General features: G+C 57.2%; 1 protein-coding gene across 1 annotated transcript; it reads left to right on the top strand.

The window, feature by feature from the left end:
* The first annotated feature begins 1,152 nt into the window (after positions 1–1,152).
* Positions 1,153–26,535, top strand: ESPNL (espin-like). Its single transcript, XM_006866821.1, has 9 exons — positions 1,153–1,446; positions 2,324–2,514; positions 4,909–5,095; positions 6,682–6,864; positions 13,140–13,271; positions 20,087–20,219; positions 22,298–22,416; positions 23,111–23,302; positions 24,997–26,535. Exons 1-9 carry the CDS (start codon positions 1,153–1,155, stop codon positions 26,533–26,535), a joined length of 2,970 nt encoding a protein of 989 aa, XP_006866883.1.
* The last annotated feature ends 483 nt before the right edge of the window (positions 26,536–27,018 follow it).

Consider the following 27,018-nt stretch of genomic DNA (forward strand, 5'->3'; position numbering starts at 1 on the left):
GGGACACATATATCCACATAGGATGGTCATTCATAGGCCCAGAGACACACATATCCACATAGGATGGTCGTCATCTCCACTGATGAGTGTTCAGATAGAAGTGGGCTGGCCTCAGCTCCTTGCTGGGAGGTGGGGCTTTGTGCCCTCCAGCCAGCTCTCCCTCATGAAGACGGGAGAGTCCAGTTTTGCTTACCCAGCAGCGTCTGCCTGGGCAGCTCGGTCCCTCAGCCCTGCCTCACTGTCCCCTCTGGCCTCTCGGGGCTCATCAGTAGGAGCTGAGTGTGGGCAACAGCCTGTCAGCTCCCATAGAACCCAGCCTTCATCTTCATCTCCTTCAGCACAGGAATCTGTCCTCTCGGATGCATGTTGCGTGTCCCTGTGTAGTGACCATGATTACATAGGATCTGTTTGTAATGGAATCACGTCTTTAACATGAGGGTTTAAAGTGTGAGGTGTTACATGAAGACAAGGAAACTCAGCATATTAATAAAACACTGGGTCGTAAAGGACATCCGGCGGCCTGACCTGGTGCTTTATTCCAGTGGAAAGCGTCAGTAGGGCAGAGGGCCACGGGAGAGACTGGGAGGGTGTTCCAAAATCCCATCCTCTCCCAGCACGATTCTGTTCAGGCCTAAGAGCCGCTCCAGGCTCTCTGGAATGCCCTAGGAAGCTGCTGTGGTCGGGGAGTCTGCAAGGGGCTGTGGGGGGTCCCGCCCCGCTGAAGAAGTGCCAGGTCTGCCCCCATACCTCGGGACCTGTTCCCGCTAGCCCAAGGCCAGGACAGAGCACAAGCAGTTGGTGGAAAAGCAGACACTCCGCCACCACGCCTTCCAGACCATGTTTGTAGTGAACAAACACACTAGGTGCTGGACAGCCATCAGGACAGACTAGTGCATGCACCCCCTCACTCTGCAGGTGAGAGAAGGGGGCACACAGGCCAGGCAGCCTCCCCAGCCCTGCATCTGGCCCGGCTGCAAGCTCCCCCCGGCCCCCACCTTGTGGCTGCCTCCCATCTGCGCTCTGAGCTGCTATCAGGTAACCGGATCCAGGGGCTGGTGTCCATGCCTGAAACAGGAAGCCCGGCCTGCGTGCAGGCCGCCCAGAACCCGCTGGGGTGCCCGGTTGCTGGGGTACCGGGTGGCCCGTCCGAGCATGGCGGAGCAACGGGCACTCACAGCCGCCAAGCAGGGGGACCTGGACACCTTGGAGCAGCTGATGGAGGATGGGGCCCTGGGCCCAGGCCTGGCCGATGCTCTGGGGGCTGGCCCAGTTCACCTGGCTGCCCGTGCTGGCCACCTGGACTGTGTGAAGTTCCTGGTGCAGAGGGCCCAGCTGCCCGGCAATCAGCAGGCCCACAATGGGGCCACACCTGCCCACGACGCTGCCGCCACCGGCCACCTGGCTGAGCTGTGCTGGCTGGTCCGTGAGGGAGGCTGCGGCCTACAGGTCAGTGGGTGGTGGTCTAGTGCAGGCCACCTGGGACAGCCACAGACCTGCAGGGGTGGGGCAGGAGGTGCGAACCCAGGAGGCCCCGGCCCTTTGTGTCCCCAGGGACAGCAGTCTGAGTGTCTGAGCTGGATTTGTGTCCCCGTTCATCCAAAAAGCACTGAAGCACTGAGTGGACACTGACTCTCAGTGCCCCTGTGAGACAGGGTAGGACTGCCCCCAAGGGTTTCCGAGGGTCTCCTCTTTACGGGGGCAGACTGCCTCTTCTGCAGAGCCTGGATGGTGGGTTCCACCTGCAGACCTTCCAGTGAACAGCACAACGCTTAACCCACTGCACCACCAGAGCTCCTCAGAGCCAGCATAGATTCCTGGAAAGCCACAGCCTCCTCCCTGTGAAAGCCCACACTGCCCGGCCCCCAGTAAGACCCATCTTCCTAATCAGGCTGGGTGCTGTGGGCATCGAGTGGCCTGCTGGGGGTCCTAGAGTGAGGGCGACCGGGAGACTGAAGGGTCAGCTCCGCATCACGGCTTCTACACCTGTTCTCACCAGAGAAGCCCAGAGGCAGTGGTGGGCACTGCACACACTTTCAGTTGTGTTCTGATGCCCAGACCAGCTGGTGGGCAGTGGTCAGCACCCCTGGTCTCCTGGAACCTACCACAGCTCCTGGGCGAGTGGAACCTTCCTGACCCAGAGGAGAGCATGGATAGAGGGCCAGGTGAAAAGCCACTGAGACTGGTTTGAGTCCCAGGCCTGTCCCTTCCTGGAGCTGACAGCCAGGCTCCCGGAAGCAACAACATTGGGCAGTGTGGCCTTGGCCAGGCCTGCGGTGGGGTTGCCTCTCATCTTACTCATGGTCCCCATCTGTGGCCTTGGCAGGACCAAGATGCCTCGGGAGTGTCCCCACTGCACCTGGCCGCCCGCTTCGGGCACCCCATGGTGGTCGAGTGGCTGCTTCGAGAGGGCCATGTGGCCACGCTGGAGACACTAGAGGGGGCCTTGCCCCTGCACCATGCTGCTGTAAGCGGGGACCTGACCTGTCTGAAACTTCTGGTGGCCGCCCACAGCAGGTGAGCAGTCAGCCTGGGGGACCTGGGAGAAGAGGACAGCACTGGTGGCTATAGAGGGGGTCCAGCAAGGCCAGCACACTGTCCCCAGGAGCACAAGGTGGGCAGGAACAAGGGGGCGAGGCTCAGAGTGAGGGCATGGGGGGACTTGATGCCCACCGGTGTGAGACAGGTCTAACGGGAGACTAGCCTTTCAGTGTGCGGGACAAGACTGGAGGGGCAGGAACAGCCAACGGAAAGCCCATGTGGGCCTAACAGCGCAACAGGGCCATAGGAAGGAGATGGACTGAGAGTGACCATTCAGGTGGCCTGGATGTGTCCTCTGTACTGGGAACCTCGAACCTCGATGGTGGTGCTCTGAGTCCACATGGTGTGGGCAGCGTGGGGGAGGGTGGCTGAGGCAGGACCTTCATCTCGGCCTGGACATTCTGGTCCTGCCCCACAGATGTTCACCGTCATCACAGTAATGGGCACTTGGGAGTGCTGACCTCAAGACCCCCATCTCATGGCTGCACTGTCTGCCCAGCCTTCTTTCTCATCTGCCCCCATGCCCACCTCTGCTTTCTGAGGGCGGGGCTGTCCGAACACCTGTGGTCCCAGCCGCCAAAATCATTCCAGACAAGCTCTGCGGCTCAGATTGGGGGGATGGGGGGAGTCTTCTCATTCCGTCTGGTCCAAGCAGTCTGTGGACCTTCCCTCAGGTGGCCCCACAGGATGTCCTGGGGAACCACTGTTTTTGAAGTAGGTGCCACCATTTGCAAATTGGGATTTCCCATTCTCACCTCATACACTCACACGTACATATTGTACATATCGCTTGTACACACTGACACCCATTCACACACAGACTCACACACCTACACACACACAGACCCACACCCTACACACTCACACACACTACTACACTTGCACTTGGTGGTGATGTGCTGTGGAGTCGGTTCTGACTCATGGTGACCCTATATATAGGATTTCCGAAGCTGAAGATCTCTCAGGAGCAGAAAGCCTCATTTTTCTCTGGTGGAACCACTGGTAGTTTCAAACTGCTAGTCGTGAGATTAGTCCCCTGACCCGTAACCACTCCATTACCAAAGCTCCTTGTCCCAACACTCATAAGCATACACCCCACACACATACACACCCTTACACCCACAACCTGTTTCTCTATAATTGTCGGAAGACCTGGTCCACATGCCCACCAGACACCACCCATTGGAGCTGAGGGGTGGGCAAGTCCGGGTCCAGTTAGCTGAGTCCAGACCTGCCACCTGGACCTCACCAAGCACAGGCGCCTACTGTGGTCTGTCCATGCCTGATTGGGGTTTGACAGCTGAGGACCTTCTATCCCAGAAAGCGTACTCCATGATCCCATGTCTGGACCTCCTGTTCTGTGACTGAAGGACCAGCCCCTTTGTTGGCAGAACTGGCTCAGCAGGGACCCCAAGGACTCAGAGAAACCTACGAGGACCTGGGGAAGGGGAGGGGAGGGACTCAATCCCAATCCCAAACCTTTGGGCTCAGGGCCTCAGTTTCCCCTTCTGTCAGCTAAGGCCTGTGACTGAGCTCTCATAGGTTTCTCTAGGGAAGATGCCGGCGTCTCAGGGACTCCCTTGCCAGAGTGGGGAAGGGTTGCCGAGGTTCCTAAGAGCTGGTCACCCCCCAGAGGCTCCCAAGAAGTGGAGGGTCTGGAAGCAGCCCCCCGTCTATACTGCAGGCCCAGCCCTCTCCACCCAGCACCCTGAGAACCAGCAGAGACCTCCAGGTCGCCAAGCTGCTGGTCAGAGGGAACACAGGGGACCCGAGGCAGACGGAAGCCTTGGGGAGTTGAGGCCCTGTACCCTGGTACTGCTCTCAAGACCCAGAGACCAGGAAGGAAGGAACGAAGGAGTGTGGGGGATCTCCAAAACGTGGGGGGCGGCCGTAGGATTCAGGAGAGCTTCAGGGTCAAGTAGCCCATGGTGGGCAGGGGTGGACGTTGACGTGAAGGGATGGGGTCAGCTCCGGTAGAGGACTGCCTTTCCTAAGCCACATGGCCGAGGGCAGAGTGGAGCATGGGGACCCCGAGACCTTGCTCTGTTCCATCTGCTATGGGATGAGCACAGCCTGAGCACCAGGTTGGAAGCGGTTCACCGTGTGCGCGGGGCTCACGGCCTGGGCTGCCCGCTGGGCAGTTCAAACTTCAGTACGGCCCTGGACTGGCGCCCCCTGGTGGCCAGGTCCGGTGCTCACCGTGTGAGGGGCCTAGGCGAGCGGACGCTGCGCGTCCCATTTCCGCCGCTGGTGACCCAGGGCCGTGCATCCTGCGCTCCTGCAGGTGACCCTGTAAGTGGATGGGCACAAAACGGGCGCAAGCACCGCTCCCTACGCTGCGCCCCCAATGAGCACCCCCTCCGTCCTCAGCGGCGTGAACCAGAGGACTGGCAGCGGCGCCTCCCCGCTCTACCTAGCCTGCCAAGAGGGCCACCTCCACCTGGCGCAGTTCCTGGTGAAGGACTGCGGCGCCGACGTGCACCTGCGTGCCCTGGACGGCATGAGCGCGCTGCACGCCGCCGCCGCCCGAGGCCACTACTCGCTCGTCGTCTGGCTGGTAAGAGGGTGCCCGGCGGGAGTGGGGAGGGGTCCAGGAACCTGAGGACTCATTCCCCTGCCTTTGAATTGCCTCGGAGCCAGCAGAACCTGGGTCTCAGTTTGCCCACCGTAGACATGGGCACCCCCAGGGTTGTTGGAGGTCCGATGGGAAGGACACCAAGGCCATGTGAACAGAAGCCAGTACAAGTTAAACACGCCCCCTTGTGCTCCAGGTCCCTGCAGGGGCTTTAACCACGTGGTGGAGCTACTCCTGAGGTTCTCCAGCCCACCCTAACCCCAACCCTGTGCAGGCCTTTGAAAAAGTCCACCTTCCACCCCCGGGGCCTACTCCCCCAAGGAATCAGAGGTGTCCAATGCTGACCACACCCGTCCTGGGCTCCCACCTATCCTGGACCCCTTGGCCATACATTCTGGCCAGGCCAGCCTGCGCTCAACCAGGTCCAGTCCACCCCTCTCGCTGGACTGGATGCATAGGGGCTGTTCAGGTTTCTTTCCTTCCAAAGACCCAACCTAGTGGTGGGCGTGGGCTACCCCCAGGAAGTGGCTGGGTGAGAGCCTTGCCCACTGAAAACTCCAGACTCCTGGGAAATCAGAGAATCTGGCCCCTGAGGGGGAGAGAACAGGCCGAGCCAGCCCTGGGGTCCCCAGCTCTTCCTGAAGACACTGGAGAGCTGATGGAGGGCCCGGAGCCCAAGGCAGCTGGACTCAACCAAGCATTTCCAGAGCTACTCTGGGTGCCATGAGGACCCATCTGCTGGGAGACTCTTCCCTCCTGTGCCGCCCCTCACCTACAGCTCCTGGGTTTCCTCAGGCTGGCTGACTCCCACCTCAGAGGGGGGCCTGCCACACCCCAGCGCCCCCTCCCCTGCCTGCCTGTCCTGTTATTGGTGCCACCACCTGGCTGATGGCATATTTGATTCTTATTTCACCTGTCCCTGTTCCCCAGGCTTGGCACATAGTAGATGCTCAGAAAGAGTTCATGGAAGGAGGGAAGGAGTCAGGGAGAGAGGGCTCTGTGGCCTTTGGGTAGTCTCCAGTCCCTCAGAGTGGCACCTGCCTCCCCTCCCTCTGAAGCCCAGCTCCACCCTCTGCCTCACCCTCAGCACCACGCCATGTGCTCTGTGTCTGTCATGTGGCTGCAGCCATTCTGAGCCCCACACCCCCAGGCTGTGGATCAGGCCACACCCGACACCAAGGATGACCTTCCCTCACTCCCACACCCTCTCCCTTCAGCAGCAAACTGCCCCTAGGTGCCAGGTGTGGGTGTTTTCATTTGATAAATTACACCAGCCCCTGGGGTGTTTGGAGTAAAGTTTGAGCTGGGACCCATTTAGGGATGATGGAGTTTCCGAAGAAAACCCCTGGGGACTCATTGTGCCCCTCCCTGAGCCCTGGCTGTCACCCTGCCCAGGAGTTACAGGGATGGGTCTGAAGAGCAGGTTTTGTCCTCTGAGTTTCCTGGAGTCGGGGGTGGGGGTGGGGGGGCTCTTTCCTCCCTGACAGCACAGATCCTTTTCCTCCCCTCCACCCCCTCCGGTGCCCAGCCCCACCTGCTGACCGGTCCCCCTCTACTTCTGTGTCCAGGTCACATTCACTGACATCAGCCTGATGGCGAGGGATAATGATGGGGCCACAGCCCTCCACTTTGCGGCCCGAGGTGGACACACACCCATTCTGGATCGGCTCCTGCTTATGGGTGTCCCCATCATGAGAGATTCCTGGGGCGGGACCCCGCTCCACGATGCAGCGGAGAACGGGCAGTTGGAGGTGTGGTGGGCACGGGCAGGGCGGGGTGTGAGGTGTGGGGTTACTGTACCACAACAGCCCTGTGAGTGGCCTCACTGCTCTTAAGTACTAAGATGGGCGCTTTGGCCCGTTTTACAGAGGGGTCGATGAAGGCTCAGAGAGCAGAGTCACTTATTTGCCCAAGGTCAAGTAGTAAAACCAGGATCCGAACTCAGCCCTCCCCAGCTGCTCCATGCTAGGCTCCCTTACAGCTCCCACCGATGGCCCATTCTGGGATGACATCACACAGTCCTCCAAGGGTGGTCTCGACCAGGGTCACCTTCCCCCCAAGAACCATGCCTGGGGGTGATGTGAGCGAGCGTCTTATCACCTGGAAAGCTTTGGGGCTCAAGGACACAGCACCCAGAAACCTCCAGTAGTGCAAATATTGACCAGCCCATCAGATCTTCATCAGCCCAACAACCCGACCCTTGAGAATGACCTTCGTGAGTGCCCACCTGGGCACGTGCCTTGTCTAAAAACTATGCCATTTACAAGGGGCTTCAAAAAGATCGTGGGAAAGTGGAATGAAAAGGAATGCAGTGTTTCCAGTGACTTTTTGAAGCCCCCTGAATAGGGAAAATGCCTAGGTCCACCCAGCCACCTGCCTCATGCTATCCTGAACAGTATATCCCCTAAAGCATGTCAGTCATTTCCTTGGGGTTTCCTGGGCTTCCCCCATCTTGTCCCTGAACCTCCAGGGCTCAACTAAGATGTGACACAACCACACCAGACTGTGTTGTTGTTATTGTGGTGCCATCGAGTCAGTTCTGACTAATGATGACCTGTATAGGGTTTCCAAGGAGCAGCTGGTGGGTTTGAACTGCCGGCCAGTGTTTACCCTGCAGTGCCACACCAGGACTCCTGCATCTTGTGTTGTTGTTGTTAAGTGTTGTTGAGTCAGTTCCAACTCATAGTGACCCTGTGTAGAGTTTCCAAGGAGCGACTGGTGGGTTTGAACCACTGACCTTGTGGTTAGCAGTCCAGCGCTGATTCTACAGTGCCACACCAGGTCTCTAGCTTCTGCTGTTGTTATGTTGTTGTTATGTGCCATCGAGTCGGTTCCGACCCATAGCGACCCTGTACAGGGTTTCCGAGGGTGTAAATCTTTACGGGAGCAGAAAGCCTCATCTTTCTCCCGCGGAGCACCTGGTAGTTTCGAACCGCTGACCTTAAGGTTTCGCAGCCCGATTCATAACCACTACGCTACCAGAGCTCCTTCTGCTTGAGAAACATTTTTTTCTCCACATTTAATAGCCTTTATTTTTTCAGAGCAGTTTTAGATTTACAGAAAAATTGTGCAGGAGGTACACAAAGAGAAGTTGTATAACCCTCCTCCACAGTTTCCCCAAGGATTCGCATCTTGCATTCAGGTGGTACGTTTGTTATATTCAGTGCGCCAATACCAATACATTATCACTTATTGAAGTCCACAGTTTGATGTTTGTGGACCATCAGCAAAGGAAGGTCCTGAAAGCTTTGCTCCATCCATATCTATAAGGTCAGCTTTGCTTTGAGGAGGCAGCTCTTCCCCAGTCGTATTTTAAGTTTCTTCCAACCTGAGAGGCTCAGCACTATACTGGACAATGGTCCACTGCTGTTCATCAGCCAAGTTCACGCCTAGTCCGTCTCAGTCTGGAAGCTCCGCTGGAACCTGTCCACCATGGGTGACCCTGCTGGTGTATGAAACACCAATGTCAGAGCTTCCAGTATCTCAGCCACACAGAACCCCCCCATAGTCCGACCAACGCGCAGACGAGTGGTGACGTCGTTTATGTGAGGGTTCACCCTCGTGTTGTACAGGCCTTTGGGGTTTAACAAACGCTGAGAGTCAAATGGCCCCCATTATATAGCATATAGAATCATTTCACTGCCCTAAAAATGCCCTGTGCCCCACCTGTCCATCCTGTGTTGGTGTGAGGTGCGGCTGAGTCAGTTCACACACAGTGACTTCAGTGTCCAGCAGAAGGAAACTGCCCAGCCCTGGCCACTCTCACAATCTTAGCTATGGGCTGTGTGCGAGCCCACTGTGGCAGCCACTGGGTCAGTCCATCTCATGGACGGGCTTCCTCTTCTTTACTTATGCCGTACTTCAGCGCTTGGCTGCTAACCTTAAGGTCGGCAGTTCAAACCTAGCAGCTACTACTCAGGAGACAGGTGTACTGTGTTCTTCTGTAAAGATTAACCGAACCCAGAAATCCATTGCTACAGCATCCATTCCAGCTCTCGGCCTTGGAAACCCTACAGGGCGGTTCTCTTTGGTTCTGGAGGGTCCCTGTGAGTCCGAATCAACCCAGAGACAATGAGCTCTGTTCTCCTAAAAGAATGATTTCGTTTGAAGTGTAGCTGAGCATCCCATCCTAGACTGAGGTTCCCAACAACTGTTCCCAGATGGGACATGAGGTGCCCCGGGGCCCCAGCTGCACACGACAAAGAAACGCAGTCCAGCAGCCAAAGTAGAGTCCTTCAGGCCTGACTGGCATCTTTGGAAGATAACCCTTCTCAAAATCACCCTTCTCTGAGTCTCAGGGTTCAGAACCTGAACCCCCTTCTACCACAACCTTTGCTCCCTTCAGTTCACCCACTCCCCTCCACCATCCCAGCTCAGAGCCCCAATTCTCTGCTCCCCCCATCCAAGGCCCCCTGAGGAGGTGACCACCCATAGCGGACCACCCAGCTCCTCCTGCATGTCTAACCTGCTGCCTCTGCTCAGCCGAACATTTACATGCTTATGTCCCCAGCAGCTCTCTGAGGTCATTCTCCTGCCTTCCAGAAAAGTCTGCCTCATCATGACCCTAGAGGACTACAGAGAACTGCCCTTTGTTTTTGGGCTGGATGGTGGATTACGAGCTGAACTGTTAACCAAAAGGTTAGCAGTTCAAATCTAATAGCCGCTCTGTGGGAGAAAGATGAGGCCTTCTGCTCCCGTAAAGATTTACAGTCTCAGAAACCCTGTGCAGGGTCAGTGTGAGTCGGAACCAGCTCCACGGCACATCACCACCACCACCCACCAGATCTTCACGGGGGCAGAAAGCCTCATAGTTCTCCCTTCAGCAGCCCAGTACTTAACCCACTGTGCCACCAGGGATCTTTCCCTTTAGGGTTGTTGTCGTTAAATGCCGTCGAGCTGGTTCTGACTCATACCAATCCTCTATATGGTTTCCAAGGAGCTGCTGGCGAGTTTGAACACTGAACTTTCGGTTAGCGATCCAGTGCTGATACTACAGCGTCACACCAGGATTCCCTCTGGGGTAGGGGTGGTAGTGATTATGTGCCATTGAGTTGCTTCTGACTCATAGTGACCCTGTATAGGGTTTCTGAGGCTATAAATCTTTATGGGAGCAGAAAGCCTCTTCTGTCTCCCACAGAGTCATTGGTAGCTCTGAACTGCCGACCTTGAGGTTAGTAGCCCAACGTGTAACCTACTACGCTTCCAGGGCGCCTTCCCTCTAAGGTTTGTTGTTTAAATGCTGTCATGTTGCATCCAACTCACAGTGACCTTGTATGGTGTTTCCCAGGAGCAGCTGGTGACTTTAAACTGCCAACCTTGCAGTTCAAACCGACCTTGCAGTTAAGTGTTTATCTTACCAAGACTCTGTCCCTCTAAAGTTGTAGTTGATGTCACATGCCGTTGAGTTGATTCCAACCCATAGTAAGCCTATTATAGGGTTTCCGAGGAGCAGCTGGGTGGGTTTGAACTGCCGACCTTGTGGTTCAAACTGACTTTTCGGTCCAGCACATTATCCTGCAGCACCACACCAGGACTGCCCCTCAAAACAGGGGTCAGCAAACCTGCTAACTAGCTCCAGCCCACCACCTGTCTTGAGAAGGCGCCACAGTCTAAGAACAGTTGTCACGTTTTTAAATGGAAACAAAAGGAAAATATATTCAGACACAGAAAGTATTCATTACATTAAAACTTCTGTGTCTGTGATAAAGTTGCATAGGAACACGTATGTCCCTGTTTCTCGATTATCTGTGGCTGCTTTTGCCCGTCAGTGGTATACCAGGGAATGAGTAAGCACAGAGCCTGGTGTGTTTCTCCATGGTCCTTTACGAGCATGCCTGCTGGGCCTGTGAGGGAGGCACTCCGCTGTCAGGACGGGGGCTGAAATGACATGAGCTATTCTCACACTAAAGAATTCTCACACAGCTGGGTCAGTGTCCTGGGCTCCATTGTCTCTGGGCTCACCCTCCTCAGCATGTTGGGTCCATGGTGTGGTAGGCCTCAGCCCATTCAGGGCAGGAGGAAGTGCAGGGCAGGGACGCCCCAAGCTGGGCATTTCCTCTTACGTCTCCTAGCTGAGAGTCCACCCCGGGGCCTGACATTCACAGCCCAAAGCGGGGAGTTGACACTGGCCAGGTGGACCAGTATTGACTCACCCTCTGATTGAGGAGAGTCTCCCCGCTCAGAGGGCGCCCCCTGCTGGCTCGACAGTAACAAAGGGCACCAGCTGTGTGTGTCCTACTACTAGTTCACTGTTGGTGACCCAAACTGCGATAGAACAGAGGTCCATTTGAACCCCAAGGTCAGCAGTTCAGACTCACCAGCCGCTCCTCAGAAACCCTATACATAGTCGCTGGGGGTCAGAACCTACTCAACGGCACTTAACGACAACAATCTTTATAAGGAGTCCCGGTGTGGTGCCATAGTATAAGCACTGGAGCACAAAGTCCATTTGAGCCACAAGAATTGAGGTTCAAACTCACTAGCCACCACCCCTCAGAAGTCCTATACACTCAATGGCACTTAACAACAACAACAATACACATATATGTGTGTGTTTGTATGTATGTCAGCACTGGACTGCGAACCACAAGGTTGGCAATTTGAACCCACCAGCTGCTCCTAGAAAACCCTATATGGGGTCACTATGAGTCGGAACCAATTCGACTGCACAACATCCATCTTCCATGGAAGGAGATTGTTAAGTCTTTCTTCTGTGGGCCACTGGGTGAGTTTGTACCGCCAACCTTAGGTTTAGCAATCAATCAAAAACTGTGCCATTAGTGTCCTTGTCCCTGCTCTCTGCCCAGCTCACTGACCAGCAAGTCATGGTACCAGGATATGACCAGGTCCCTGGGGCCTTCTGGTGATAATTCAAGGACCCCTGGTATCAGCATGACTAAATGCTGATCACCTAGAGGTCCAAGGTTCAAAACCACCAGCCACACTGAGGAAGAAACATGTGACAGTCTGCTTCCGGAATAATGCCAACCCCAGAAATGCCACGGGGCAGTTCTGCTCTATCCGAAAGGGTCGCGATGAGTCGAAAGCCTCACCAGCAGTAGGTCTGCTCTGGGGTTTGAGTTCTAGTTCAGCGTTTGTTCTTGGCCTGACGCCCCACACAACCCTCTCACTCAGCTCCAGTCTGATGCACCGACTCCGGGAGTGGGGTACGGGGCAAGGAGCCTGCAGCCAGGGGCAGTGGATTCTGTTCTGTAGGTCTCAGGTCTCCGTTAAACTCAGCGCACGCACGGGAGATGGGGCCTAACTGGTCTAAGGCAGTGTCTGATCAGAGTCACCCTGTTCAAGGGGGAGAGTCCAAATGCTCAGGGTCCCAAAGGGGTCACAGAGCTTATGGAAATAGTTCTAGAAGCTCCCATTCTTTCCCATCTGAGTCTTTCATGCCCCCCACCTCAGGTTTCCCCCAGCTGTCTACGCCTCCAGGCCTCCTCCTCCCCCAGCCCTGACTTCTTCCCTGCCCGCTTTCTCCCAAAAAGCCAAGTGGGAAGTGAGGGAGGTGGACAGAGGCCCTGGTCCAGGTGAGGGGCTGGACTGGCCAGTGCAGTGGGGGACAAGGGGCTCCACCCATATCAGGGCTCAGAAACATGGGGGGTGGGGTGGGCAGAAAGGAGGGCAGAACCTGAAACCTGGGGGACACAACTCTACCTGCATATGGGGGGGGCATGCTGGGAGATAAGGCGGCTGAGTCCTGGGAACCTGGGGGCGAAGCCCAGGGCCCTTGTTCCTCCCTGGGCTGAGTGTGCACGCCTTAGACAGCCACTGCAGTTGGCACTGATCCCACGAGGTTCTGCCCCCCACCCCACAGCTGTGCTCCCATCGGACAAGGGCAGCTGAAGTGTGTGTGGTACTGAGCATGGAAGGGTGGTGTCCCCAGGCCTGGCTGTGGGGCCGCTGTGGGAGTCAAGGTCTCCGCCCCAGTGGCCTTGGTGTCGCTCCTGTGCATAGGGCCCAGCACGTAGGGACTGTCCTTGGTGTACATGGTGGGTCACACGTCTGCCCTCCACTACAGTGCTGCCAGACCTTGGTCTCCCACCACGTGGACCCCTCCCTCCGAGATGAGGATGGTTACACAGCCGCAGACCTGGCCGAGTACCATGGACATCAGAGCTGTGCCCAATACCTGCAGGACATGGCCCGACCGGTAAGCAGGGTGTGGGGGAGGGACTCCTTGGTCTGTGGACCTGGGCTGGGCTGGAACCAGCATTTGGTACATTGTTTCCTGGGTGACTCAGGGGTCCCAGGGGCGGGCAGAAGGACCCCAGGTCCCTTTGGGCTCTGGCTGTGCCTCTGCCTAGCAGGTAAGCCTGAGTATGCCGGGCCAGCCCCATCAGAGCCCCAGAGAGCCCTCCTCCCTGGGAAAGCAGGTGTTGGTCCCTAGCGGTTGGCGTCAGACAGTCTCAACACCTCCCTAAGCCTGTTTCCTCATTAGTAAGGGTGAGGACTTCATCTGTCTTGCTCAAGCTGGTCCCCAGCTCCAGTGTTCATGAATAAGTGATCACGTGAAGAACTGGGCAAGCAGATGAATGGGGGAGTGAATCAATGAATAAGTGGATAACGTGGCAAGTGTGTGAATGAATGAACAGGTATGTAAATGCATGAACGGGAGAGAGGAATAATGAGTGAAGGGACAAGTGAGTGAATGAATGTGAACGTAAGAAAAGGCCTGTGAATGAATGGACAGATGAATGAGTGAATGAATGAATGAACAGATGAATGAATGAATGAATGAATGAATGAATGAACAGTGAGTGAATGAATGAGTGAAGAAACTGCAAGTTGGAGAGTTCGTGTGGCCATCCTCACTTTGAATGAGCATTCTGGCTGTACTTCTTCCAGGACAGATTTATTTGTTCTTCTGACGGTTCATGGGACTTTGAATATTTTTCTCCCACACCATAACTCAAATGCATCCGTTCTTCTGTGGTCTTCCTTATTCACTGTGCAGCTTTCCAATGCATATCAGGTTGTTGAAAATACCACGTGGGGTCAGGCACACCTTAGTCCGCAAAGTGACAGCATTGCTTTTTAACATTCTAAAGAGGTCTTTCGCTGCAGATTTGCTCAATGCAATATGTCATCTGATTTCTTGGTCTGGTAGTGAAGTGGTTACGAATCGGGCTGCGAACCGCAAGGTCACCAGTTCGAAACTACCAGCTGTTCCGTGGGAGAAAGATGAGGCATTCTGCTCCCGTAAAGATTTACAGCCTCGGAACTGACTCCACGGCACTTAACAACAACAACAATTTTCATGGGTATTATTATGGATCAAAGTAGAATGAAGTCACTGACAATTTCAGTCTTTTCTACATTTATCACGATGTTGTTTATTGGTCCAGTGGTGAGGAGTTTCGTTTTCTTAACATTGAGGTCCAACCCGTATCTAAAGCTGTGGTCTTTGATCCTCATGAGAAAGACACGAAGGAGACTGCAGGTTATTATACGTCCTGTGGTCAGACATTTATTTTCTCAGTCTGGAGGTTACATGTGGAGGTCCTTCTTTGTCTCTGAGTGTCTGGTAGCTGCAGCCACCATGGTGCTCCGGGCTCATAGGCACATCTGCCTCCATCTTCATGTGGCGTCGTCCCTCTGTATGTGATTCTCCAGGTCTGCTTTCCATATTTCTGATGAGACACCACTCTGAAGTAATTTTGTGTAAGGCCCAGGCTACTCCAATATGACCTCATTCACTTAACAAAAGGAAAACCTGGTTTCCATTCAAGGACACGTTCATAGGGTTAGGACCTCAATGTCTCTTTGTGGGGGACACAATTCATCCCAATCAGTTCCCTCACTGAGTATTCCTGCAGCCTCCACATCCCTGCCTGGCCAGAGGCCTCCCCTTCCCCCGGTGCCCCAGCCTGCTGTGGTCAGTTGGTCTGTCCTCCATGACCTCATCCACACCTCTTCCTCTCCAGTTCTGATTCTGGGTCAGACCTGCCTGCTACTTTCCAGTCTAAACCCTTAGCTTTTGGAGGTGAGTCATTTGTGAGTTTTGTTGGGAACTTGGGGGAAGGACTGAAGTTCCCTGCTTTTGTCCTCACCTCTTGAGAAGTACTGTGCACACCTGCCCATAGGTGTTGAACCTCCAAGGTCCAGGCAAACCTATTTCTTGGATCTCGGGTTCCCCAGAGGGCTGCCCTGCTTGGGGAGGAGAGGGGAGGAGATCGGGCCCCCTCCGCACTCGCACTGGGCGGACTCTCCAGTGGCCCAAGCCCCCCACCCTCCCCGCAGGATGGCCGGATTCCTGCTTGCGTGTGGGGAGGGCACTATCAGCCACAGCTGATGCAATATTGATGGGAACACAGTATCAGAGGTCCCCATGCTGGCCTCCGAGGAGGTGGGGCAGACTGAGTGCCAGGGGAGGCGGTTTGGGGACAGGCTAGAGGCACAGGGGAGGGGTGCCCACCTCCAGGGTCTATGGGACCTCAGAGCAGCCAAGCTCAGCTGGGCCTCCCTCCTTCTTCTCCGCACAGCCTCTCCACCTTACCAAGCTCTCTCTCCCTGTCCCTGGGCTCAGTGCTATGAGGGGTGGGCTACTCCAACCTGGGGTGGGGCAGGAGACAGAGGGAGCCTGGAGACAGCCCCTGCCCCACCCCTGCCATCAGCCTGGGTGCAGGGCTCGGAGCATCCTGCTCACCCCACACGGCCTGCCCTGCACCCCCAGCTGCAGCAGGACAGCAGAGGAGAGAGGGAGGGAACAGGCTGGAGCCAACTTGACCTCCAGAGCTGGAAGGTAAATCCCGGCCAGCTGTGAGCCTCAAGTCTGGCTTCATAATATGGGTCAGACACTGGCACAGCCCCGGGCTGCTCTGGCCCTGTGATGTTGGTTCCCATACTTGGTGACCCTGTGTACAACAGAATAACACAGTGCCCAGTCCTGTACCGTTTACTGGGTGGTCCTGGTACCAGCTAATTCCCTCCCCCTGGGTCTGGACGGCCTTTGTCAGCTACCATGGGTTCTGACTCATGGCGCCCCCTTGTGGCACAGAACAGAACTGCCCCATGGGGTTGTCTTGGCTGTCATCCCCCTTGGAAACCGCTTAGTGGGTCCAACTGTTCTCCTTTCACAAATCACTGCACTAACTAACTAGGCTTCCTCTGTGGCTCCTAGACGCCTTCATTTTACAGATGGGGAAACTGAGGCCCAAAGCCAAGAGACTCTTGTGGCTGTCTCTTCCCTAGGCAGGGGCAGGCGCAGCCTCTCAGCCAGTAACCGAATCTCAGTCGTCTGCTGTTGCTGATCCCTGGGTCATGATTTTCTCGGCCTGGGTGGCATTACAGACCTGTAACCCTGCTCGGAGGCCGCCCTCGATGTATAATGCATGGCCGACACCACACTGCTCAAATCTCACAAAAACACAGGAAAAGAGTACGATCGGAGAAAAGGCCAGGCCAGGCCAGCACGGCCACCACCCCTGAGGTCACCCCAAACCAGATGCAGGGCCTGGGAGCTGTGCAGGGCCCAGGACCCGGAAGATCATGACCCTAACCCACCAATCATTAGGAACCTCCTAGCTTTCTGCTCTGGTGAAGATTTATAGCCTCAGAAACCGACTCCACGCCACATAACCACTACCACCAGGTTAGGTTTGGATTCCTGGTGGGGCGCTCTGAGGAAATGTGCTGGACTGCAAAATCAGCTTGATCCGCAAGACCGGTGGTTCAAACTCACCAGCCACTCCTTGGAAAGCCTATACAGGGTTGCTGTGGGTCGAAATCAACTTGACGGCACTTAACAACAAAGATTCGGTTTGTAACCGTGGCTGAGTGAATGGGGCTCAGGGACATGATTCCGTGTGTGCTCTGTCTCCCCTCTGCAGCTCTAACTTCTTCCTGAAGACCATGAAGGGAGGCTGAGGTGGGGCAAGAGAGAGCGGGTGTGGACCATCCATCTTTCCTTCCTCCCTGCCCGCACTGAGCCCCTCATTCTGTGACTTCTCAGCCTGCCCCACCTTGGTGAGGGGGCGGGGGGCAAAGGCTGAGGGCATCTAGATGGGGGTGCATACTGTCCAGGTCTGGCAGAGGAGCCCCGCCCCGCCTTCCTCTGGCCAGCATCTAATGGTCAGCCCCTGACTTCTGTGTCCACACTTCCATGGGCTCAGGGGTCACGCAAAGTCTGGGTTGGCAGGAGTCCAGGATTCCTGGGTCTCAAAACAAACCAGAAACAAACAAACAAACTGGTTGTCATCAAGTCAGATGCAACTCTTAGCAACTCCATGCACTGCATTGTGGACAGAACGCCGTGCGCTGCGGTGTAGATAGAACGCCGTGCGCTGCGGTGTAGATAGAACGCCGTGCGCTGCGGTGTGGACAGAACGCCGTGCGCTGCAGTATGGATAGAACGCCGTGCGCTGCAGTGTAGATAGAATGCCGTGCGCTGCAGTGTAGATAGAATGCTGTGCGCTGCAGTGTGGACAGAACGCCCTGTGCTGCAGTGTAGCTAGAACGCCGTGTGCTGCAGGGTAGATAGAACTCCATGTACTATAATATTTATGGGGGGAGATCACCAGAACTTTCTTCCTCAGCACCGCTGGGTAAATCGAAGCCCTCAGCCTTTGGCCTAGTAGTGAAGCATGAACTGTTGGAGCCAGTTTTTCACAGGAGGCAGTGTATGAGCTCTGTAGTCGAGGTTGGCACAGGACTGCACAGTGTTCTGTTCTGTTGTGTACAGGGTCGCTATGAGTTGGTACCGACTCAACGGCAACTGACAACAACTTGCCTCCAAGTTCCAAGGTGGCTCAGAGGGCCACCCCACACAAAGTCTCAAAGCCACGGGACCCTTTTAAAGCAGGCATTAAGCACCTCTTCTTCCTGGGGTCACTCTCAGCAACATGCCCCTGAAAAACAGTTCATGTGGGCATGGCTGGTCCAACCAACATGTCGGAGCTAAGACCCACCAGGCTGCCTCTTCTCCGCCCACTCTTCTGCCCAGTTCTCATCTGCCTTCCCTCCTCTGGTACCCATGAGGGGTGGCCCTTGGGCAAAAGGACCAAGAAATCCTTGGGTCTGTGGGGAGCAAGCCCGATTCTGATCCTGTGGCGATGCCACCTCCTGTCCACTCTGAGCCTCGGTTTCTCCATCTGTGCTCAGGGGCTGTACTGGGGTAGAGGTGTGTACTACTACAGAAAGGGTCTGGGGCACTGTAAGGGATCCCACACCCCAGCCCAAGCCTGCTGGGCCACCTGACACCTCCACCTTCAAATATTCATGGGCACACACACACATGCTGCTAGGCTAAGACCTCCATCCATCTCCCAGTCCAGGGGCGGCATCTGCCCCAGTGCCCAGCTGCTCCCTCTGGGCTCCGCATTGAAAACTGGACCCCTGGAAGGAGTGAGTACAGGATGGGCACAGGCTCAGGGCACCCCCACAGGCTGCCCTGCTTGGGGGTCAAAACTTCCTGCCAAGAGGGGTGAGCAGGCGGAGGCCGGGGGCCAGCCCAGATGGGACCTGGTAGGCCACTCAGAATTTCAAGGGCTTGGGAACCAGGTGCCTGGTTACTTGACTCAGAATTTCAAGGGCTCGGGGACCAGGGGCATTGGGATCTCTGAGCACCGTCCCCAGACCTGGCCTGGCCACATGGGCCGAGATGGGGGCTGATGCCCCTGCCAGGCACTCGGCAGCAGCCTGCCTCCCCCAATTGAGCCACCCCCCCTTCACTGTTTGCTGGAGAGAAGGGCTGGGAGGGGTCTCAGAGGGATCAGTGGGTGTCAGAGTGTCCATGAGGAGACTGAGGACCTCAGGCCATCGTAAGCTTCCTGTGGTGCCCATTCGACTCAGGCAGTGGGAGGAAAGAGCTCTTGGGAAAGCAGGGAGGGAGACAGGATCCAGGATGCCATGACCAGCCCTGGGCAGGACACCCCGTGATGGGATATGGTGCCTAGGCCCTCCAATCAAGGACTTTTGGGGTGCTCAATGGTCAGAGCCTGCAGGGGCTGGTGTGGATTCCCCAATATCAGGCTCCTGGGAGCTGACCTGGGGGACTCTGGGCCTGGCGGTCCTAGGCCAGGTGCTATCCTTGACCCTGTCCAGCCGGAACACCACCTGCTGTGGACACTCCACCACCCCAGGGCAAGTTTACCTCAGTGCAGCCCTGCTTATAGAGAAACCTGGGGGGAGGGGACGTCTGAGTCCTTATAGACTGAGAAACCTGGGGGTGCAGGGCCTGGCTGGCTGCTCTGGGCCCCCACAGCTCTGGGGGGTATGGTCCTAGCTCCTGCCCTTCACTCATGAGGTGGGGGGAGGAAATGCCGACGGCAGAGGCCAGGGATGGGGTGGGGACAGGCCTCAAAGAAGGCAGCTGAGTGGATATCAAGGATCAGGGACCATGTGGTCTGTGCCCCAGGCCTTGGGGTCTTCACCTGAAAATAGGGTGATGCAAAGTGGCCTTGGCTGAGGGGCACACGGATCCCCACGCCTGGTCCATTGCCGCCCACCCAGAGGAACCGATGGTTCACATGGTCGGGGAGGACGGAAGCTCGGAGGGTCTCTTCTCAGACCAGTCAGGGGGTCGTGTGCACATGCGAGTGTGTATGCATGTGGCCTGTGTGTGATTGCACATGTCTTGCAAAGCCCAAACGTGCACACAAGCCAGACTCCAGCACCCAGAGCCCCTACTCACACTGCCCAGGTGTGGGGGCCACAAACTGTACTTCAGGATGGGCTGGGGGAGTGGAAAGGTGTGTTCACAGGTGGGGGTGGCACAGTGAGTGACTGTACCCAGACGAGCTCTGCGGGGCTGTTTGGGGAGCCCCAGGCCACCCAACGTGGAAGGAATGTAGGGACTGGTAGAGAGACAAGACCTGCTCACCTGTCCTCCTGTGCCCCCCACCCCCAGGGAAGCCGGCCAGGACATCACCCTGTGGGCCCCCCCATAGTACCCTATCCTGTAGCACTAGGGCCAGCCCCAGTAACAGCCCCGCTGGGCCTCTGCTGACCAGGCCTGTCCACCCACAGGTACCGCTGATGATGACGCCACCACCGCCACCATTCCCCCCTCCCCCGCTGTCAGCTGCCAGGTGCACCCCGGAAGGGGGAGCAAGAGGGGGCTCAGGGCTCGGCAGCCCCAGGCGTGAGTACATGGGGGAGGGTATGGGGGCACACAGGGCACCAAGGAAGGTTGAGGACCCTTCACCACCCTCTCCTGCCTGAGTTTCCTTGGTGGTCTTCATGGCTCTCCTAAGGTGAAAAAACAAAAAACGTTTTTAAACCCCACTGTTGGCCTGCAAGGACAGGTCAGGAGGCTAGTGGACAGAGGTTGAGTGCTAAGGTAGTCCCGACATGAAACCTCAGGGACCCAACTCAAAAACAAGTCAGTCCACTGCTGTCTAGTGGGTCCTGACCCTAATGACTGTGGAGAACAGAGAAGGACAGGCTCAGAGGGTCTCCAAGGCAGTCATTTCTACAGAAGCCGAATGCTTCGTCTTTCTTCCATGGAACAGCTAGTGGGCGACCTTGCATTTAGGAGCCCAACACTTAACCCTCTGCACCCGGGCTCCTAAGGTGTTGCCAAACATTTCCCACAGTGAGTATTCTAAGACCCCAGAACCAGCCCCAGTCCAGCCCCCTTGGCCCCTCAGTACCAGCAGAAGGTCACTCCGAGCTCAGGCCCAGCCTCCTGCCCAGGTGACCTTGTGGGACCTCTGCTTGGCTGGAGGTCCTCAACCTCAACCTGCTCTGGGATTGTGGCAGGTCCTCAGACTACAGGTCAACCATGTGCTTGGGGATGTGACCAGAATTATGAAAACAGTGAGCAGCGTGTGAATACCAGAAAGCATCCTTGGATTGAGGGTAGACATGCTTCAGCACATGTCTTCATTACATCCATCATACATGTGAATGTGTTTGTGCCTGTCTGGGGGGTGAGGCAAGTGCATGTCTGTGTGTATGTGTGTGCACATGTCTATGTGTGCTCATGGGCCTGTGTCTGTGTGCACGTGTGTGTACATGCATATATGTGTGCTTGTGTGCACGTGTGCATGTTTGTCTGCATGCAAGTGTGCTTGTGTGTGCATGTTTGTGTGTACACTCGGGTTACATATGTATGCCTGCTTGTATGTGTGCAAGTGTGCGTGTGTAGCTGTGCATGCATGATCATGTGTGCATGCATGTGCCTTGTGTGTTTGCACATGTGTGTGCTTGTGTGTATTGTGAAGGCATGCATGTAGATGTTTGTGTACACATTTCATCATATATGTGTGCATACTCATGTGTGCACATGTGCACATGCTTGTCTCGCAAGAGTATTCATGCTGGTATGTATGCAAGTGTGCTTATATGTGCATGGGTATGTGTGCATGCATGTTTACATGTGTGCGTGCTTGTGTGTGCATGTGTTCATGTGTGTACGCATGTGTGCTTGTGTGGTGGGGGTGGAGGGTAGGAACTTGTGTTCAGTGGCCCCACAGGGCTGCCTCTGAGCACCGTGCCTTCCTCACTCCTCCCAGGGAGGGTTCAGGTGGGCGTGATGGGCAGAGTGAGATCCACCAACACCCACTCCATCCAGTGGGTTCCTACTCACAGCAGCCTAGTAAGACAGAGTGGAGGTGCTCCTTAGGGTCTCCGAGACAGTACAGCTCAGACAGCCTCATCGTTTGCCCTCAGAGCACCGGCTGGGTTGGTTAAGACAAATTTGCCATCAGTCACCCAAAGCTTAACCCACTGCACCACCAGGGCTCCTTACTTGAGCAGAATCACCAAGCCCACCAAACCCACTGCCATGGAGTCAGTTCTGTATGGAGTTTCTGGGCTGTATATTTATGGAAGCGACAGCCTCATCTTTCTCCCTCTGAGTAGCTGGAAGTTTGAATCACCTACCTTATGGTTAGCAGTCCAGTGCTTATCCAGGGGTCCTTTGAATGAGGTGTTGTTGTTAAGTGCCATCAGGTAGTTTCCGACTCAGTGACCCTGTATAGGGCTTCCAAGGAGCGGCTGGTGAGCTTGAACGGCTGACTTTGTGGTCCAGCACATTAACCCACAGCATCACAGGAAGGGGGTAAAATGCAGACTGTGGCTGGTCCCCTTGACCCTGAAGCAAACCATCCCGGGGCTTCAAGGGCACTTGGTAGAGGGCTGGCTGGACCCTGGGCCTGGGGGGTGGGGCAAGGCTCCGTCCTGAGCTGGGGGTCCAGGGCTGATGCTACCTCCTCTCTCCCCCGCCCTATGCAGAAGGCTCTTTGACACCAGGGCCAGCAGCAGCACATGGCACCCTGGCCTGGCCTGGCCAGCCTGAGCCGCCTCCCACCATGGCGTCCACAACCTCCACAGCAGCCCCGAGGGGCCCCACGGTGCGTCCCCATTCTCCAGGTCTCCATCTTCCAAAGTCCAGTGGCCTCTCACCAAGTCCCTTCCTCCAGATCTGGGCACCCCTTCCGCCCCTGAGGATTTCAGAGCAGAGACCCTCGAGACGTGTCCCAGGGCCAGTATAGAAAATGTGGGCATCTTTCCTTGACACCTCAAAAAGCTCCAGCCCCTCACCCTGACTTCTGAGCTCAGGGGTGCCTCAAGCCTCCCCGGATGCCTCCTCCAGGAGACTAGAAGAACGGCTGTAATGGGGGGGAAGGGGGACTGGCAGCCTTCCTCAGTGCCGCCCCCCAGGCAATTCCTGGGACTGCTAAGGATTCTGTTCCCCTTCATCTTACCCCTTCCCCCAGACGTTCTGTGCTCAAGTGATTTGGGGAACACTGCATGTTGCAGAGAGTCCCCAAAAGGCAGACAATTTCTGCAGTTCAGAACTGACCGCTGGAACTTGTCTCTGCAGCTATTGTCCACCCGCATGCTACTCTCCTCGGGGAGAGGGATCTCAGTCAGTGACCCCCCCACCACACCTGGGCTCCCGTAAAGGAGACGCGGAAGGCTCAGGCCGACCGTGTCTTTAGGAGGCTGGGGGTCATACTATCAGTGTGTCTGAGGCCTCCCTGCCTCTCCGTCTGGGATTGAGTCTCCTCGGACCCAGTAGCTCTGACCCCCGTATTTGCACAGGGGGCGGACACAGCAGCGGTCACCCCGGACGGCTTGGCCGCGTTGCAGCTGGATGGACCGCCCTCGGGTGACTTGGACGGGTTGGTGCCCACGCGGGATGAACGCGGCCGGCCCATCCCCGAGTGGAAGCGGCAGGTGATGGTTCGGAAACTTCAGGCTCGCCTCAGCGCCGAGGGGGCACCTGAGGGCCAGGTGGGACTTGGACACGGCCTGGAGAGCGGGGTGCGAGGTGGGGGCAGTCTAGCGGAAAAGGAGGGGCTTGGTCTGTGGGATGGGCCTGGAGGGCTGGAGGGGCGGGGCCTGGAGGGTGGAGCCACTGTGGTGGGCGGGGCCAGGGACGCTAATTGGGCGGGGCCGGGGCGAGGGTTGAGGGTGGGAGGTTTTGTCCCCAGGCAGGTGGAACAGGTTGAGATGTGAGATGAGGCAGGATTCAGAATGAGCTCCGGGTACCTTGCAGTCTGCCCGCTGTGGCCTTCGCGTCCTCTTCCGGACGGTGGCAGTGAAGCCCATCTGGGACCTGCAGACTGCCCTTCAGTGTTTCAGAGCTGAGGTCCCCTTAGGGAACGAGGCCACCTTCCTGGAACTTATAGTCCAGCGGGGGACAGGTGGGAAAGAGACTCTTGCTGGGGACATTGAGGTGCTATGGGAAAATCAAAGGGAGAGAGGGTGAGAGGAGTAGTCTTTTGTCTCTGGGTGGTCAGGGGACACTGAGCAGGGGCCTGGAGTGAAGAAGGGCTAGCTGAGCACCTTGCAGTAGAGGAAGCAATCTGTGCAAAGGCCCTGGGGCAGGTGCTGTCCAGGATCCTGGAATGGGGTGAGGCTATGCAGGGGAGACCAGAGGAAGCCTGGGTGGACATCGGGGCCTGCTGAGTCCTCTGGGCCTCCTTTGGAAATCTGAGTGGGAAGGCTATGATATCACTCGAGTTTCTTTGGGACTCATCTGGCTGCTGAGTGTACGGCCTCTTGAATCTCACTCCCCAGATCTACTGTTCTGTCTGAGACATGTGTGCTGCCTGAGGGGATGGGGCTTTTTAAATCCACACTACAAGTCAAATGAAAAAGAAAACTCCCTTGCCTCAGTCACACCAACCACACTTGGTGGCCATTTGTGGCCTGTGGCTACTGAGTTGGATGGCACATACACTTTCATCCTTGCAGAGCTGTTGGTCAGTGTAGGCCTGGAGGCTCACCCTGTCCCCACCTGTTGGGTGGAGTCACAGGGGCCCATGGTGAGGACTCTAGCTCAGCCAGGCAGCTCCTTGGCATCCTTCCATCTTTCCCTGGGACAGTGGTGAGGGTCAGGATCACTAAAAGGCTGAGCATGAAGGAGATGGGGGTGGGGGCGACAGAACAACCTGCTCAGAGCGTCCTGACCAGACACCCTGCCAGCATAGTGACTGCCCCTGGCCCCGGCCCTAAAGGGATTGAGACTGACAAGTACTAAGTCCCACCTGATCCAGGGCCCCTTGGTTTCAGGTAGCAGAAGTGTCTCCTCACCTGTGACCAGAGATGGTATATGTCCTCGGGCTACTGGGGCATAGAGAAGCCCGCACAGGCAGATGACATGGAGTGGGCCCAGGCAGTGGGTACCCAGGCTCTGTGTGTGGGGAGTGTGAGGGGAAGAGGATGAAGTTGGTTGCGTAGAGTAGAGTTGGTAAGACTGCCATCTGCGTGGGGAGGGCTCTGAGGACGGAGATCATTTGCATTAAACGTGGAGGTGATGAAGGGAATGAAGCTCAGGGTGCCCTAGCTTCCTGTGAGGGAGAAGAGGGATTCCCCACAGGGCGGTGCCTGTCCTGAGCCTTCAAGCTCTGCACAGGGGCCTGCCAGGCACCTCATGTCACCTTGTAGGACCACGCCCCTGACCTCCCCCTCTCTGTACCCAGGAGGATGGCGGGAGCGGGGCCCCCGCGGAGCAGGCAGCCTGGCGATACTCGCAGGCCCACCAGGCCATCCTGGGCCCCTTCGGGGAGCTGCTAACGGAGGACGACCTGGTGTACCTGGAGAAGCAGATCGCGGACCTGCAGCTACGCCGACGTTGTCAGGAGTACGAGAGCGAGCTGGGGCGGCTGGCCGCGGAGCTGCAGGCTCTTCTCCCCGCACCCGTGGTCAGCATCACCGTCAACAGCCACTTCCTGCCCCGGGCGCCCGGGCCAGAGGGCGACGAGGCCGAGGCCCCGGCTGTGGCGCTGCCCGAGGGTGAGGCGGAGGCGGGCGCGGCACCGGGCAGCCAGCCTCTGCCCTTCTGGTGCACCCACATTGCCCGGCTGGTGCGCAGCATGTCCCTGCTGCTTCGGGGCGTCAATGGGCTGATGCAAGGCGACGAACGGCCAGCAGTCCGGGTCCCGGACGCAGCCACGCGGGAACCTCCGGCCAGCCCCCCGCGCAGCGAGGCCCAGCGGGAGATCCAGGAGTGCGGGGTGTCCGTGCGGGTGCTGCGGGGCAACTTCGAGAACATCACCCCAAACCCGGGGCCGTGTGAGCAGGGGGCCAGGCCTGGGCAGTGCGTAAGAGGCTGCTGGGTGGCCCCTGTGCGGTCCCAAGGCGGGCCCAGCGACGCCGAGGAGGCCAGCGACTCAGGCATCAGCTGTGAGGAGCCGGCGGAGGCGGGCGCGGCCCCTAGACTGGACCTGGCCAACCTGCGCAAGGAACGCATCGTCATGTTGTTCCTCAGCCACTGGAAGAAATCCGCCTACACGCCCGCCCTCAAGACCGCTGCCTGCAGGACCCTGGTGGCCCACCGCGCCCAGCGCCCCCAGCCACCCTCCCCACCACCCAGCGAGGGCCCCCGACTCAGCCACCTGTGGCAGCAACACAGCATCATCGCCCACCTGCTGGCCAACTGGAAGGCCATTATGGCCCACGTGCCCAGCCGGCAGCTGCGGCGGCTGAGCCGGCGACCGCGTGGCCCGCTGTCCCCTGAGCAATTCCTCCCGCACGTGGACGGAGCGCCCGTGCCCTACGACAGCCTTACACTGGACCTCTTCATGCTGGGCTACTTCCAGCTGCTGGAGTGTGACCTGTCGCCGGAAGAACGCAAGATGCGGCACCTACTGTGCTTCGAGGTCTTTGAGCACCTGGGCGCCCACGGCTGGGAGGCCGTGCGCGCCTTCCACAGGGCCGTCACCGACGAGGTGGCCACCGGCCGCCGCGCCTGGACTGACGGCTTCGAGGACATCAAAGCCCGCTTCTTCGGTTCCAGCCGGGGCCCTGCCTGGGACCCAGAGCGCGGCCACAAGTCCGGCCTGAGCGTGCTGGGACCGCCGCCCCCCACCTTGGCTCCCAGCTGTGGCCCTGAGCCTGAAACCCGGGGCCCAGGCGTCCAGCGGGACTGCTTCAGGAGCGAGGACATCTGCGGTTACATCGACCGGAGTTTCGCCTTCTGGAAGGAGAAGGAGGCCGAGATGTTCAGCTTCGGAGAGTGAGCCAGGAAGCGGCTTCCGGGCCCGCTTTGGTTGCGGAGGGTCTTCACGTCCCGCCCCTCCGGATATACTTCCGCGTCTTCGCCCCGCTGAATCCTACGAAGATTCTCGTCTCAGATCTGACCGTAAAGAACAAGGATTCTTCCTCGCAGCCCCGGAGCCCCGTGGCTGTGTGGCTTTGCTCCTGGAATTTGAAGCCCCGTCTGTGACCTCTGCTTCTCTTCTCCTTGAGCCTTGGTCCAGCTCCGCCTGAGCCCGGGACGTTGGGCCTGGACCCTGGACCAGCTGCTCTTTCAATGATGTTGTTTGATGCTGAGTTGGTTCTGACTCAGCGACTCGGTGTCAGGTTTCCAAGGAGTGGCTGGTGGGTTTGTATCGCCAACCTTGCAGTTAGCAGTCTAGTGCTTAGCCTACAGCGCCACTCCAGAACTCTGACCTTGGTGGTGGTGGTGGTTACGCACCGTGAAGTCGGTTACGCCTCATACC

Source organism: Chrysochloris asiatica, unplaced genomic scaffold (assembly GCF_000296735.1).
Source record: "Chrysochloris asiatica unplaced genomic scaffold, ChrAsi1.0 scaffold00096, whole genome shotgun sequence".
Lineage (NCBI taxonomy): Eukaryota > Metazoa > Chordata > Mammalia > Afrosoricida > Chrysochloridae > Chrysochloris > Chrysochloris asiatica.

Bases quoted from the DNA above. Each gene is read 5' to 3' on its own strand.
- ESPNL (XM_006866821.1), top strand. From the start codon at position 1,153: ATGGCGGAGCAACGGGCACTCACAGCCGCCAAGCAGGGGGACCTGGAC. The intron at 2,515-4,908 runs GTGAGCAGTCAG...CTCCGTCCTCAG, and splicing joins CTGGTGGCCGCCCACAGCAG to CGGCGTGAACCAGAGGACTG. The intron at 13,272-20,086 runs GTAAGCAGGGTG...GTCCACCCACAG, and splicing joins TGCAGGACATGGCCCGACCG to GTACCGCTGATGATGACGCC.